At 47.8% G+C, this 14,595-nt stretch overlaps 1 protein-coding gene across 7 annotated transcripts in view; it reads left to right on the top strand.

Annotated features, from left to right (window-relative positions):
• The window catches only part of MKS1 (MKS transition zone complex subunit 1), a 30,988-nt gene extending 16,679 nt beyond the window's left edge, over positions 1 to 14,309 (top strand). For 4 of the 7 annotated variants that reach the window (XM_075904986.1, XM_075904985.1, XM_075904989.1 and 1 more), the window contains 8 exons: positions 458 to 520; positions 2,843 to 2,913; positions 3,250 to 3,319; positions 3,636 to 3,743; positions 7,510 to 7,643; positions 8,303 to 8,439; positions 8,516 to 8,613; positions 11,134 to 14,309. In XM_075904986.1, the coding sequence (XP_075761101.1) occupies positions 458 to 520; positions 2,843 to 2,913; positions 3,250 to 3,319; positions 3,636 to 3,743; positions 7,510 to 7,643; positions 8,303 to 8,439; positions 8,516 to 8,613; positions 11,134 to 11,231 (779 nt within the window). In that variant the 3' untranslated portion in view covers positions 11,232 to 14,309. The remainder of the gene's footprint in view (positions 1 to 457; positions 521 to 2,842; positions 2,914 to 3,249; positions 3,320 to 3,635; positions 3,744 to 7,509; positions 7,644 to 8,302; positions 8,440 to 8,515; positions 8,614 to 11,133) is intronic. The other 3 variants (XM_075904988.1, XM_075904987.1, XM_075904991.1) reach the window with 2 other exon arrangements.
• Positions 14,310 to 14,595: the final 286 nt, after the last annotated feature.

The following is a 14,595-nucleotide window of genomic DNA, read 5'->3' as shown; positions in this document are numbered from 1 at the left end:
GAGGAGGCAGCCTGCTGACATGTAGGGCCCCTGAGACCTCGGAACTTGGATCCACAGTTCCTCGATTTAGGTCAAGTGCCTTGTCTTCTGGGAAGGGTGTGAGCTGTTTCCCTCCCAGTGCCCCACATCCCTGCTGACTAGTCCCAGGAGCAGTGTTGGCACATTCCAGTGAGCCTTTAGCCATCCCAGGCAGACATACAGGCGTCCATATGCAGCAATGGAGACCATAGCAAAGAACAGAGCCAAGCATGGAGCCTCCCAAGTTGCTGATGGGGAGAGGTGCTGCCAGTCACATGAGGAAGCCCTCTTTGAGAAGATCCTGGCATCCACAGTAATCTCTTTTCCTTACTGTGACCTTTGGGAACCTTCTGTGGGATTCTCTCAGCCTACGCAAGGGGTTTCTGGAGGGTTTGGGTTGTAGTTACAAGACTCCATTGTCATTGTCTTTTCCTCTCAGTTTCAGCTCAGGGCTACGAGTATGACCGTCTCTATGTTCATTTCTTCCTCGAGTTGCCCAGCCGTAAGTAGACGAAGTCTGGTTCCTGAGCTAATGTCCCTGCCTCATGGCAGCGGTTAGGAACTCTGCCCTGCTAGAGTATTCACCAGATCAGTCCTTCCCAAAAGCAAGCAGAGCAGCAAACAGTGTGTTGGCCGCCATCTTAGCTTGCCCCAGGGATTGACGTGACATTTTCAGAGTTGAATGGATGAGTATCTATGGCTTGAGCCAAGCTTCATGCATCTGGGGGTATCCAGGGTTGTGAGGCAGCTCGCTGTAACCTGTGCTTAGAGTAAAGTGTCTGTGCCTCCTGGGGGGGAAGCTCTCCAAAACAAGCAGTTACCTCCTGGTCTGCCAGGCCTCTCTCTGTCTCTGTCTCTCTCATATATATCTGTTGGCATACTCCAATCCCCAGCTCTGCCAAGCCTCCCCCTGGAGTGACCAGCTCAGAGTCTGCTGGACACCTGGGATTCACAGGTCTACTCCCAGAGAAGCAGTACACTCAAGCTTATTAGTTTCCTTTCAGATCACTATTCCATTTAACCCAGAGCACTTTGATACGAGTATAGTGAAAACAAGTAAAAGTTTAACAAAACGTAGGGATTTAAGTGCAAGTAGAAATATTGGAAACAAGTGGTTACAAGTAAAATAAAATCATACCACGCATGTTGGAGCCTCGACCTAGTTAACTAGATACAGTCATGTCTTACAATGTTGCTTATCAGCATTTTTCAGTCAGGCAGGCTGTGATTCCTTTTTCCTGAAACATGCCACTCTCTCTACTTGTCTCCTCAGTAAAGGATATCATGTGTCTTTCTGATGTACCACGCTATGTCTTTGATTTGTCTTACACAGCAGCAGAGTGTCCTGTTGATTCTGTTGTGTAGGTTGTGATCTCCTCACTTCAAAATGTCGATTAGCAGGTGGTCCTATGTGCAAATAGATGGACATATGAGATACAGTGACCAGCCAGGGAGACCCCTGCCTGACCACCTTCTGCTGTCCTGTTAAAGTACATATCTTAAAAGCACAGTTTTCAGTGTGGACATGTAATTTTTAATTAACTTCCTTACAAGCATTTTGCAGTAATTTTATGATGACCAGTGAGCTATAGGCTCACAGTAAAGACCTTACATGCCTCCTTTTAGCTGGCTATTATGCAGATGTGACCCAGGGGAACCCTTTAAAACCCAATGCACCCGTTATGCTCTTGCCAGATCTCACGAAGATGTCCCTGGGTCACAAGGATGCATAACACATGCTGACCAGTGGATTATCCTCACTAGTCCCCTTGCAGTGTTTTGGGCCTGCAGGCTCCCTGAGCCTCCTCCTGAGGATACTGTGTCAAGCTCTGCTCTCTACCTCTTCCCCATTGGCAATGGTCCCCACTAAGATCCCTCTGCCTGGTGGTGTCTGTGACGGCGCGTTGGGGTTCCCCTGACTCCTGCACCCCCGTAGTGGCACGAACAGACTCCACCAGCCACTAGAATAGAGGAAGTTTATTGCTTTTCCAGGATACAGCCCAGCACAGATGTAATCCGGTTACAGGGCTAGGCCTGTGATGCCTCAGCCCACCTCGAGATGGGGGAGACGGCCCTTAAATCCCAGCCCCCTTGCTCAGACTGCTCCCTCCGTGATTCCAGACAGAAACTAAAAAACTCTCTTCCAGCCCTGCTCCCCAGCTAGGTGCTGGTCTCTGCCCTCCTTCATCTCCCTCCCTGGGAGGCTTAGCCTGGGTGTCTGGGTTAATCCACATTTGGGAGAGTCAGTGAGAATCTCCCATCACAGCGCAGGGGAACCCCGGGTCACAGAGCAGACAGCACCCCCACTACACCACAGTGTCCAGTTTCCATGTGCTGTGCTAACATTGAGCTGTCCTTTCCTGAGTGGAGAGAGGCAGGCCCCTGACCCTAGGGTCACTGTGAGTTTGAGTCTGTTTGTAGAGTGTTTGCTGCTTTGTGCAGCCTGTGCAGCAGGCCTTGATCACGGTTAGTTTGTCTGGCCCTGTTTTAAACCCTTGGCTTTTTATCTCTGTGAGGCTGTAACCCTTGTCCCCTCCTCTCTATGGAGTTAAAACCCAGTTAGTTGTCTGGCTTTCTGGGCATACAGCCCTTGCCTGTATTGTGCTTCCAGGTTAAATGTAGGTAAGTTTAATCTCTTTAAATCTGAATGAAGTTGGCTCCAAAGTTCCAGGGCTTTCCCAGGAGACATAGCTGGAATGACGAGAGTTCAGCAAAGTGCCTAAAGGGAGCTCAGTGGGAGAGGACTAACACTCTTCTCGGCTGCTCCTCCTCCTTTTCTTGCAGCGTTAGCCTTACATCTCACCACCTCCTCCTCTTCTACCAGGTTGGTCAAGCCCAGCATTCCAGCAACTCTCTGGTGTGACGCAGACATGTGCCACCAAGACCCTACGCAGGGTAAGGGGCATGTAAGAGCACTTTTTGGTGGTGTAGGTTTGCACGCTGATGGGGCTTCCTACTGCTTGAGAGGGGCCCTGGCTCCCTGTGTAGAGTGTTACAATGGGAGGCATTATGGGGGTTCCTGACTGGGATAGAGGTCTCGGGCTTGATATTGTCTTGGGGACTTGCCAGGGCAAGGAGCACATTCAGTGCCCTCAGTCTGACTAATCTTGGCCAGGAATCAGTCCGCAGCAGGATCAAACCTCAACCCTGCTGCATGATGCTGCCACTCGCTCTCTTCTGCCCAGGGTCTGAGCTCTGCCCTCTCATACCATTCTTGTTCCTCTTTCCAAGGACAATGTGGCACACTTCTCCTACCCCTTTACTCTGGAGATGTTTTTCACCCAAGAGGATGAGTCAGAAGGTGAGTCCCTTGCTGTCCTGAGCCTTGTTTGCCAGAATCTGTCAGGAGCATTATGCTGTACTCTTTGCACAGCCTGACACACACAGTCATGCACCTAAGTTCTTCCTCACCCTCTGAGGAGCAAAACACTATCTAGAAACCATTCTCCCCATGCCACATGGACCAGGTGCATCTGATGAACAGTTGCCTCCCATGCCAGGGAATATGCGGGGATGGGACATTCTTGCTGGTGAGGTCCTGAGTTCTTAGGGACCAGCTCTCTGTGTCCAGCAGAGGCCTCGTTGGTTCATTTATAATATCGCTCCCCTCCTTTTAGGCTCTCTTCCACAGTGGCCTGTGATCTATTTTGAGGTTCTCTCGCTGGATTATTGGCAGAGGTATCGTGTTGAAGGCTATGGATCTGTGGTGCTGCCAGCAGCTCCAGGTAAAACCTCCCCAAATGACCGGTATCTGGAGGCTGGAACATTAAGCTTAGGGAGCTCTTCCCAGCCTGAAACTCAGCTGATCAAAGGATTTCCCGCTAGCATTGTGGGACACATGGGAGGCAAGATCAAATCAGTATCATAGATGCCTGTATACAAATGCAAGAAGCATGGGTAATAATCAGGAAGAACTGGAAGTGATAATAAATAAATACAACTATGACATCGTTGATATATCAGAGACTTGGTGGGATAATACACGATTGGAATATTGGTAAAGATGTGTTGAGAGTCTCTGGGTTAGGCTAAAAGGGGTAAAAAACAAGGATGATGTTATGCTAGGGGTCTACTATAGGCCACCTACCCAGGTGGAAGAGATGGATGAGGCTTTTTTTAAACAACTAAAAAATCATCCAAAGCGCAGCATTTGGTGGGGAGGGGGGACTTAAACTACCCAGACATATGTTGGGAAATTAACACTGCGAAGCACAGACTATTCAATAAGTTCTTGGACTGCATTGAAGACAACATTTTATTTCAGAAAGTTGAAAAAGCTACGCGGGGAAGCTGTTCTAGATTTGATGTTAACAAATAGAGAGCAACTGGTTCAGAATTTGAAAGTGGAAGGCAGCTTGGGTGAAAGTGATCATGAAATCATAGAGTTCATGATTCTAAGGAAGGGTAGAAGGGAGAATAAAAAATTGAGACAGTGGATTTCAGGAAGGCAGATTTTCGTAAGCTCAGAGAGCTGGTAGGTAAGATCCCATGGGAAGCAAGACTAAGGGGCAAAACAACTGAAGAGAGTTGGCAGTTTTTCAAAGGGACATTGTTAAGGGCCCAAAAGCCTGCTATTCTGCGTATGAAAGGTAGAAAGTATGGCAAAAGGCTGCGTTGGCATAACCAGGAGATCTTGCATGATCTAAAAATAAAAAGAGGAGTCCTATAAAAAGTGGAAAGTAGGACAAATTGCAAAAGATGACTATAAGCAAACAATGAAGGTATGCAGGGGAAAGGCAAAGGCACAAAACAAGCTCAAACTAGATACAGACATAAAGGGAAACAAGAAGAGTTTCTATAAATTAGAAGCAAGAGGAAGACCAAGGACAGGGTAGGCCCACTGGTCAGTGAGGAGGGAGAAACAGTAACAGGAAACTTGGAAATGGCAGAGATGCTTAATGACTTGTTTTGGTCTTCACTGAGAAGTCTGATGAAGGAATGCCTAATACAGTGAATGCTAGTGGGAAAGAGGTAGGTTTAAAAGATAAAATAAAAAAAAAACAAATTAAAAATCACTTAGAAAAGTTAGATGTTTGCAAGTCACCAGGGCCTGATAAAATGCATCCTAGAATACTCAAGGAGCTGATAGAGGAGGTATCTGAGCCTCTAGCTATCATCTTTGAAAAACCATGGGAGAGATTCCAGAAGACTGGAAAAGTGCTAATCTAGTGCCCATCTATAAAAAGGGAAATAAAAACAACCCAGGAAACTACACACCAGTCAGTTTAACTTCTGTGCCAGGAAAAATAATGGAGCAAGTAATTAAGGAATTCATAGAATCATAGAGCTGAAAGAGTCCTCAGGAGGTCATCGAGTCCAGTCTCCTGCCCAAGGCAGATCCAATCCCAACTAAATCAACCCAGCCAGGGCTTTGTCAAGCCGAGACTTAAAACCCTCTAGATAACCCAGCCCAGTGCTTCACCATCCTCCCAGTGAAATAGTTTTTCCTAAAATCCAACCTAGACTTCTCCCACTGTAACTTGAGACCATTGCTCCTTGTTCTGCCATCTGTCACTACTGAGAACAGCCTCTCTCCATCCTCTTTGGAACCTCCCTTCAGGAGGTTGAAGGCTGCTCTCAAATCCCCTCTCACTCTTCGCTTCTGCAAACTAAACAGACCCAACTCCCTCAGCCTCTCCTCATAAGTCATATGCTCCAGCCCCCTAATCATTTTGGTTGCCCTCCGCTGGACCCTCTCCAATGCGTCCACATCCTTTTTGTAATGGGGGGCCCAGAACTGGACACATACTCTAGATGTGGCCTCATCAAAGCCGAATCAAGGGAAATAATGGCATCTCTGGATCTGCTGCCAGTGTGTGAGAGCAGGGTGGGGAGGTGTCGCACATTCATTTCATACATACAGAAAGGGAAGTGACTGTCTAGGAAGGAATACTACAGAAAGGGATTTAGGGGTCATAGTGGACCACAAGCTCAATATGAGTCAACAGTGTAACACGGTTGCAAAAAAACCCCAGCAAACATGCTTCTGGGATAGAAATGTAGCCGTGTTAGTCTGGGGTAGCTGAAGCAAAATGCAGGACAATGTAGCACTTTAAAGACTAACAAGATGGTTTATTAGATGATGAGCTTTCGTGGGCCAGACCCACTTCCTCAGATCAAATAGTGGAAGAAAGTAGTCACAACCATATATACCAAAGGATACAATTTAAAAAAATGAACAAATATGTATTCCTTCCGCATCCCCCTCCTGTTCTGCAATGTGATTTGTCCTTTTCATATTTGTTCATTTTTTTTAATTGTATCCTTTGGTATATATGGTTGTGACTACTTTCTTCCACTATTTGATCTGAGGAAGTGGGTCTGGCCCACGAAAGCTCATCATCTAATAAACCATCTTGTTAGTCTTTAAAGTGCTACATTGTCCTGCATTTTGCTTCATGCTTCTGGGATGCATTAACAGGAGAGTTGTGAGCAAGACATGAGAAGTCATTCTTCCAGTCTACTGTAAGTAGGCCTCAACTAGAATATTGTATCCAGTTCTGGGCACCACATTTCAAGAAAGATGTGGAGAAATTGAGACGGTCCAGAGAATAGCAACAAGAATGATTAAAGGTCTAGAGAACATGACCTATGAGGAACTGGAAAAGAGAAGACTGAGAAGGGACATGATAGTGGTTTTCAGGTATCTGAATGGGTGTCACAAGGAGGAGGGAGAAATTGTTCTCCTTGGCCTCTGAGGATAGGAGAAGAAGCAATGGGCTTAAACTGCATCACAGGAGGTTTAGGTTGGACACTAGGAAAAACTTCCTACCTGTCAGGGTGGTTAAACACTGGAATAAATTGCCTAGGGAGGTTGTGGAATCTCCATCACTGGAGATATTTAAGAGAAGGTTAAACAGACATCTATCAGGGGTGATCTAGAAAGTGCGTGGTCCTGCCATGAGGGCAGGGGACTGGGCTTGATGATCTCTTGAGGTCCTTTCCAGTTCTGTGATGCTATGATACATTTCCAGTAGGGATGCTAAATAGCAGTTAGGAAGCTAATCGAGTAGTTGATGGAATTTCCATCGACTACTCAATTAGTTGATAAGGGGATTCACTGTCGCTCTGCTTTTTAAATGTAGTAACAGCTACCAGGCTCTTACTACATTTAAAATGCAGAGCCGCAGTGTTTGGGACCCAGCACAAGCCAGGACTGCTCAGTCCCAGCTCACGCTATTTTCCCTGCTGCACCTCTGACTCCCCTATCACTTGCAGAGAAAGTGTTGGGGGGAACGGGCTTTAATTCAGCTCCCCCCAGCACTGGCTCCTGCTTCCCCCCCTTGCTGCCTCTGAAACAGTAGTGACTCGACTACCCAATAAGCCTATGTTTATCGGGTAGTCAACTAGTCGCTTACATCCCTAATTTCCAGTCCATTTGTCAGGAGGGATCAGTGACACGGGCCCTTCCTACCATCCTCCCTTGTGATTCTTGACGGGTTTGTGGACATACCTGTCAGATGCTTAACTGGCCTCGTCATCCTGGTACAGGATTCCACACCCTGATAGCCCCCACCTGGCGACCCATTGAGCTGAGTCTGGTCTCTGAGCTGAGGCGGTTTTTCATTGGTGGGTCCCCTGAACTGGAGGACTTGACCTACATCCGGGTGCCAGGAACCTTCACGGTGAGTTCAGCCTTGCGGCTTGTGCCACTCACTCTGAGTCTGATTCTGCACCTTATACAGGAATCCCTTGGGGTGATCTGAGCCAAATTCTAGCCTGCTGCCCAGTGGGCAACACCAGACTCATCATGAAAACTAGCTGCCTCGTTGGCTGTCTGAACAGGATCAACTGGGCCTCCGAGAGTGAACTTTGCTCTCCAGGGCATAGGTGCATGGTCTGGGGAGGGCTGTAGGAGACTTGCATTGCCCTGGCCTGTGCTGGGCTTGATCTCTGCAGAGTGACTGGGTCCAGCCTCTTTCCCTGACCCCTATAAAAACGCAGGTGAGACATGGAGCCGTGCTGCAGCTGGGCTCAGGTCCTCATTGTGGGGAGAGGCAGACAGAATGGCCGTGTGCTTTAAAGATTTAAGCAGTTTGGCTCAGCAGGAGGCTGGAATCAGAACAGCCCTCAGAGAACAGCGAGTGCAGCCTCCCACCCCTGCTGCTTGGTCAGCTCCTTAAAGAGCTGTAGGCAGTGAGCCCTACCTCCCAGCATGGCCTGGAGCTCTGTGTGCCTTTGCCTGGTCTCAGTGTTTGGGACCTGGTGCAGGGAGAGGAGACTCCATGCACCCACCAAATCTCTCTCCCTCTTACCGGGGCCATTCTTGCTCTTTCTGGATCAGCCTGACACTGCTGACTGCAGGCAGGGGCTGCTCCGACTTGTGCTTTTCCCACAGGGAGAGCGCCTGAGCCGCTTTGGCTTCCGTACAGAGACGACAGGGAGCGTCACGTTCCGACTCCACTGTCTGCAGCAGTCCAAGTAAGTGCTGCCCCCCTTCAAGCTCATGCGTCAGTGGCTCCTGCCCAACCCTGACCTGACATGTGCGTCTGTGCAGAGCCTTCCTGGACTCCAGTGCCCTGAGGAAGCGCATGCAGAGTGTGCTGGACCGGCTCGGAGGCTTCAGCCAGCAGAGCTCCCTCTTCAGTGTCCTGGGTAAGGCTCCTTCTTGTCAGTCTCGGGCATGTGGACACTCCATGGCTCAGTTTGCTCCCTGCCTTGGACTAGCAAAACAGCAAATTGTCTATGCAGCACCGGGGTCCTGACCCGATTAACTCTCATGGACTGTACTCTGGGACCCAGCATGGCTAGCTGATCTGACACCAGCTCCCAAGAGGTAGCTTGCTGCTCCCTGACATATGCTGATAAAATCAAAGCAGATTGGCTGTTCTCAACAAAGCCCAGTTGGAGCTGGTTCTGCTTTGAGCAGGGATTGGACTAAATGACCTCTTCAGATCTCTTCTGATTCTAGACTCAATGTCCTCTGTATGTTCCCAATCTTGGCGCTTGTGCCAAAGGTGCAGCAAGACATCAGCACTTTCTGGTACCAGTGCTCATTAGGGTGTCCTCATGCTCAAGCATGCTCTGCGAGTATGGGTATGAAAGGGAAGTGACACCTGTTCCCACCTCTGTTCCAACCACAGCAGCAAAAGGACATGAATCTCTTTGGGTCTCCTAGATCCGCAGATTGTAAGTGCTTATAATTAGATAGTCTATACAGGATACATTTGAAAACCAGCAAATGGTCTGGTAGCACTTTATAGACCAACAAAACACGTAGACGGTATCATGAGCTTTCGTGGGCACAGCCTACTTCTTCTGATGACGAGCTTTTAGATATAGATAGATAATTAGATAGTTGCTAAGCTAGTAGTGTTGGTTTTTATCATTAGTAGTTTTAGTTTTTTAATAAATTATATTAGTTTAGGTTAGTTAGATAAGAACATCTTTATGAATTTTCAGTATGGTGGAGCCTGGCATCAAGAAGCGTGGATTCAAATTCTGTGTATCTTCCCAGTGCTCTTCCTGATGCACATGTTCTTTGTCAAAACTGCTGAGGGAAGAATAATTCCCCAGCATGTTGTGCTGCCTGTAGCACATTTTAACCTTTGGGCCTGCAAAGAGAAACAAAACAGACTTTCAGGCTCTTCTCTTACAAGAAGCCTTGTGAGTTAAGCCTCTTGGATCTGATAGTTCTAAAGGATCCAAAAATAAGGATGGGAGACTGGAATTGGCTCTGAATACATCCTAATGTAAGAAAACAGGAATTGCAAAGTCCTTGGCCTTGATGCTGACCCTCAGTTGCAGTCTCACTGACCTTATTGGACCACATTCCTCAGATTTGGCTCCAAAACTTCTAAGACCTCCCTTGGAACCTCTATCAGACAGACATCCTAAGTATTCAGATGACTTACTGGAACCTATTACTTCACTCCTCAGGAAAAAGAGACTCAATTAAAGCATGTGGCCTATAGGTCTTCAAACCATTAACACATGGATCTGAGACCTAGCAACATTAGACCTCTGGATTGTAGTACTTAAATTCAAGTACTTAAATCCAATCCAAGTACTTAAATTCACCAGCATAGAATCAGAGTCATATCAGATACACTCAGATGTGTATCTTCTCTCAAACCCAGCTATATCCATAGAACCAGAGGGTTAGAAGAGACCACAAGGGTCATCTAATCTAATTCCCAGCCAAGAAGCAGGATTGTTATGTCTCAGCCATCCAAGACAGATGGCTTTCCATATTGCATTGCTCTCCCAAGAAAAGGTGAAACAGGATCCTGAGTGAGGAAGCTCCCCAATAAGCAGGAATTTATTTCATTTGTGTGTAACTGCAAGAGTAAGGCCATTTCATCCAGCACCTATCTAAATGGATAGTCATCGTGTTGAAGAGCATTGAGAGGGTCTCTCTCCTATGCCTGATCCACTTAGTATTTGTTCTAGAGCTGTGGCTGCATCTACAGCATTTTGCTAATCATGTTTCTTTTATTGAGCTACATGGAGGACTTTCACAACACATTATACATTGAATTTGGTTCCCAGCTCTGATGCTTATTAGAGTGACACTCCAGTTTCTGTTTTTAATTATGACTCCACATCCCTACTATACTGCTTACCAAACTATCCCAAGAGTGGGAATATACAGAGGAAACTTGAAGAAGAAAGGAAGGTTGGTCTGGATGGGTTCTGTGTATTCACATTCCCCACTCACCTTCCCTACTACTGCAGAGTCCAGACTTCAGTGTCTGGATATTCTGCTTCAGCAGTGGAAGGAACAGAGGTGGGAACAAGCGCGTTGACCCTTTCATACCCATTTGCTCGGAAGCACTGCTGTGGAGAAGAGCTGTGGGCACTCTAACAGGCACTGCTACCAAGTCTGCTGTCATGCTGTGCTGTTGGGCACAAATTCCAAGAGTGCGAATATACTGAGTCCACCTTGAAGAATTCCAGTTACAATTCACCGATCAGCGTTTATATCATGCAGGCTGGCAGTGGGGTGCTGCAGTGCAGCACCACAATTGTGCGGGAAGGAAGGTGGAGAGAGCAGCCCAGATTTCATGCTTCATGTCCTAGCCAGCCAGAGAGAATGCAGTGTTAGCCAGTTCCCCGACAAACTGCCGGAGCAGTGCAGTGAGTATGAGCCCACTCTTCAATGCTCTGTTACAGAGGCATTCCAGAGGGCGCGACGCCGCATGCAGGAAGCACGTGAGAGCCTCCCCCAGGACCTGATCAGCACCTCGGCCTCCACTGTGCAGCAGCCATGAGCATCGAGCTCCCAGCAGCTCCACTGGCACCAGGTCTGGCTGAGTGCAGCAGCCTCTCTCTTCTAAAAGCACTTCATGCAGCAAGTCTCAGCTCCAGCCGCTCCCGGCTCTGCAGGTGCCTCCATTGCCCAGTTCCTGGCCCCTTGTGTCCCTGCTTGCCCCAGTAGAGGGGACGGTGTCAGGTCCAGGCAGAGCCACTCCCCAACAGAGAGCTGGGCATGCCCAGCACTATCTGGGTCCCTGCATGGCAGGGTAATGAGTTGCCAGGCTGGCCCTGGGCTGATGGCCGAGCACTCCATACATGATTGGTATAAGGTAAAGCTCTGGCTTTCACTTTGCCCATGGGAGGGATTCAGAGGGCCTCCCAAAGCTGGGAGGTATGGTCAGGTAGCACCTTGTTTCTTCTAATGTAGTGCCCAAATGAAGTTTCACATACCACCCTAGATAAGCATAAGCAAGTCCCTCCCCTGCTCTCCCAGCAGGGCCCAGAGTTTGGCACCAGCAGTCCCATTCAGTGGCACAAAGCTAGAGACCCAGGTCCATGAGTGCTGGCACACAGTAAGCCCAGCCAAGGTGAGAGCATGCATGCACCATGCTGACGGGCTATGGCATCCATGCACTGTCACATCCTACCGTCCTGCCTGCTGCACGCTTACAAGAGAAATGGACATTTGATCAATTTGCCAGGAAATAATTCTACCTCAAATGGCTCTGACAACACTTCCAGAACCCTTTTTCCTGACCACATGGCAGTTCTCTTCACCAGAGCAGCTCCCACTGCTGGACAGAGCAAGAGATCTGTTGCCAAAGCCTAAAAGCCATGGACAATCATTCTGTCACCTCTGTGGGAAGGGTGTAAAACCACCTGAGAGACATGGATGTTGGAACACTTGTTATTTCTATAGTAATTATTGTAAGTGACAAATCTCTGGCTATATTAGTAACTGACAGAGTTCTCTTTCTGTGAGAAGGGGGATGTTGTCAGAGGTCATGGTATGGCGCCATTGCAGAAGTTCTGTGTAACTGAATGAGTAAGCAGGTAGGTCCCTGAGACAGGCTAGATGAAGCAGTGATATAGTTCTTTGTAGAGTCCAGGTCTTTTGTCACTAAAATTGATTGTCTCCACCTGAGGCTTATGACTGGATCATTTTTCTGGTGAAGTTCTACTGCCTACACGCACCCCAAACTAAAACACAGCAGAGTCAGAACCATGATAGCCATGGGTTCAGGGCCCATATGTTCTAGCCTCTGACTTTGAAGCTCCCTTATGTGTCAGGTCTCCCTGTCCTGCACCCTGTGAAGTTGTTCAAAAGAGCGACCAGACTGGGTCAAATTAAAGGTCCATCCAGCCCAGCAGCCTGTCTGCCCCAGTGGGAATGAACTGATCATGCGATCTCTCTCCTGCCAGCCATCTCTACCCTCTGACAAACAGAGGCTGGGGACACCGTTCCTTACCCATCTTGGCTATAGCCATGAATGGAATTAACCTCCATGAATCTATCCAGTTCTCTTAAACCCTGCTATAGTCCTAGCCTTCACAACCTCCTCAGTTAAGGAGTTCCACAGGTTGACACTGCGCTGTGTGAAGAAAACTTTAATTTTTTTTAAACCTGCTGCCCATTAATTTCACTTGGTGGCCCCTAGTCCTTATATTATGGGGAAAAAGTAAATAACGTTTCCTTATTCACTTTCTCCACACAACTCATGATTTTATAGACCTCTATCATATCCCCCCCATAGTCTCCTCTCTTCCAAGATGAAAAGTCCCAGTCTCTTTAATCTCTCCTCATATGGGTCCCGTTCCAAACCCCTCATCATATTAGTTGCCCTTCTCTGAAAACATGCAGAAAGAAGTGGGTTGTAAATGCAGAACTCCCTATTCTTCTTTGCTCTCTTGGCAAACCTCCCAGGCGGAGAGTTCTGCTGTGAACAAAGGGAGAATGTGGCTGTGTGTTATCTGTTTATTGTTCTATCTCTTATTGTTACATGCAGTGTCACTATGAGGGACTAGATGGGCGCTTTGTGGCCCCCTGCTTTAAGTCCTGTTACATTCAAGACAGTTACTAGAGAAATCACTGGAGGGACAGGAATAGACCTTTGGTTTGTCAGCTCTAAGAGCCCCATGCCCTTAACAACAGTTTCCAGGAAGTTCCTGTGCTAGAGGCACTTGACTACAGGGTCCCATATGTCTGTGAGTGGTGCTCCAGTGTGTGCATGCTCAGCCACACAGCGTGTCATGGCCTCTGCTAGGAAGCCAGCTCCACAAGGAGCCAGAGGAAGCTTTTGATTCCGCCGTCTGGGCCTGTGTCACTAGACAGCACTACCATTCCAGCCCCAGGGTTTGGAGCTTGGCTCTGGCTAGTTGCCTAAAGGCTGATGTCCTCTTGGCTTTAGGTCTTTGGAAATATATTCCTGGAGGGACAGAGAGTCCTCCAAACAGCAATGCTGGCCATTTACAACTCCATTTACAATGCTGGGGGAGTCCTCTTGTCACCATAGCCCTTGGGCAACCTGCACCCCAAACCTTTCCCAGCCTCACCCTGGAGCCCATACCCCAGGCAGAGCCTTCACCCATCTTGAGCCTGTCATCCCTTGCCCCTCCCCAGAGTACTTACCCCACTGCTGCACCCCAGTCCTCTGGCACAGCCCAAAGCCCCCTCCCACACTCCAGAACCCCTTTGTCCCACCCTGACCACATGAATTTTGTTATGGGCACCAGGATAAAGGTGTGTGTCACATCACCTCCCTATTGGTGCATGTAACAAAATTCATTCTGCACAAGGCTGGGAAAATTTAGAGGGGATACTTCCCTATACCCTCATGGCCGACATTTTTAGATGGTCACAATCTATTTTGTACACCCAAAGCCTTGTGAGATAGCATCTGAAAACTCAGTCTCTTGAACATCGTTGTCATATTTAAATGTGTAGCAACATCGTATATGGAGTTCTGAGCTTTGTTATGTTTGTTACTGAGATGTACTGTAACTGAGAAAGGGCTGGAAAACTAACTATTGAAGCAGTCATTCACCGAGTGGGGGGGAGCTGCAAATAAAGATGTTGCATGGCACCCCTAAAATGTCTCAAACATCACACACACACAGAAGGCATGAACAAGAAATTCATAATGTACTCGAAAGCAGCTTTGAATCGGAGACACGGGACTGCTTTGGCTATTCCTACAATGACCGTATTTTCTGAACTAAAAATTAGGATGCATGATCTGACACAAGATATTTTTCTGATTTCTGAGTGAGCTGGGGGTGCAGGGTCTTGGCAGTCCTCGAAATATTGGCATTTCTGAAACTTTTTGATGGTTTATGGGGGCAGCGGGACAGAATATTTGAAATCGAGTGTGTCCTGGA

The sequence above is a fragment of the Pelodiscus sinensis genome, chromosome 21 (assembly GCF_049634645.1).
Source record: "Pelodiscus sinensis isolate JC-2024 chromosome 21, ASM4963464v1, whole genome shotgun sequence".
NCBI lineage: Eukaryota > Metazoa > Chordata > Testudines > Trionychidae > Pelodiscus > Pelodiscus sinensis.
The sequence above is the reverse complement of the archived record's forward strand: the minus strand, read 5'-3'. Positions and strand labels throughout refer to the sequence as shown.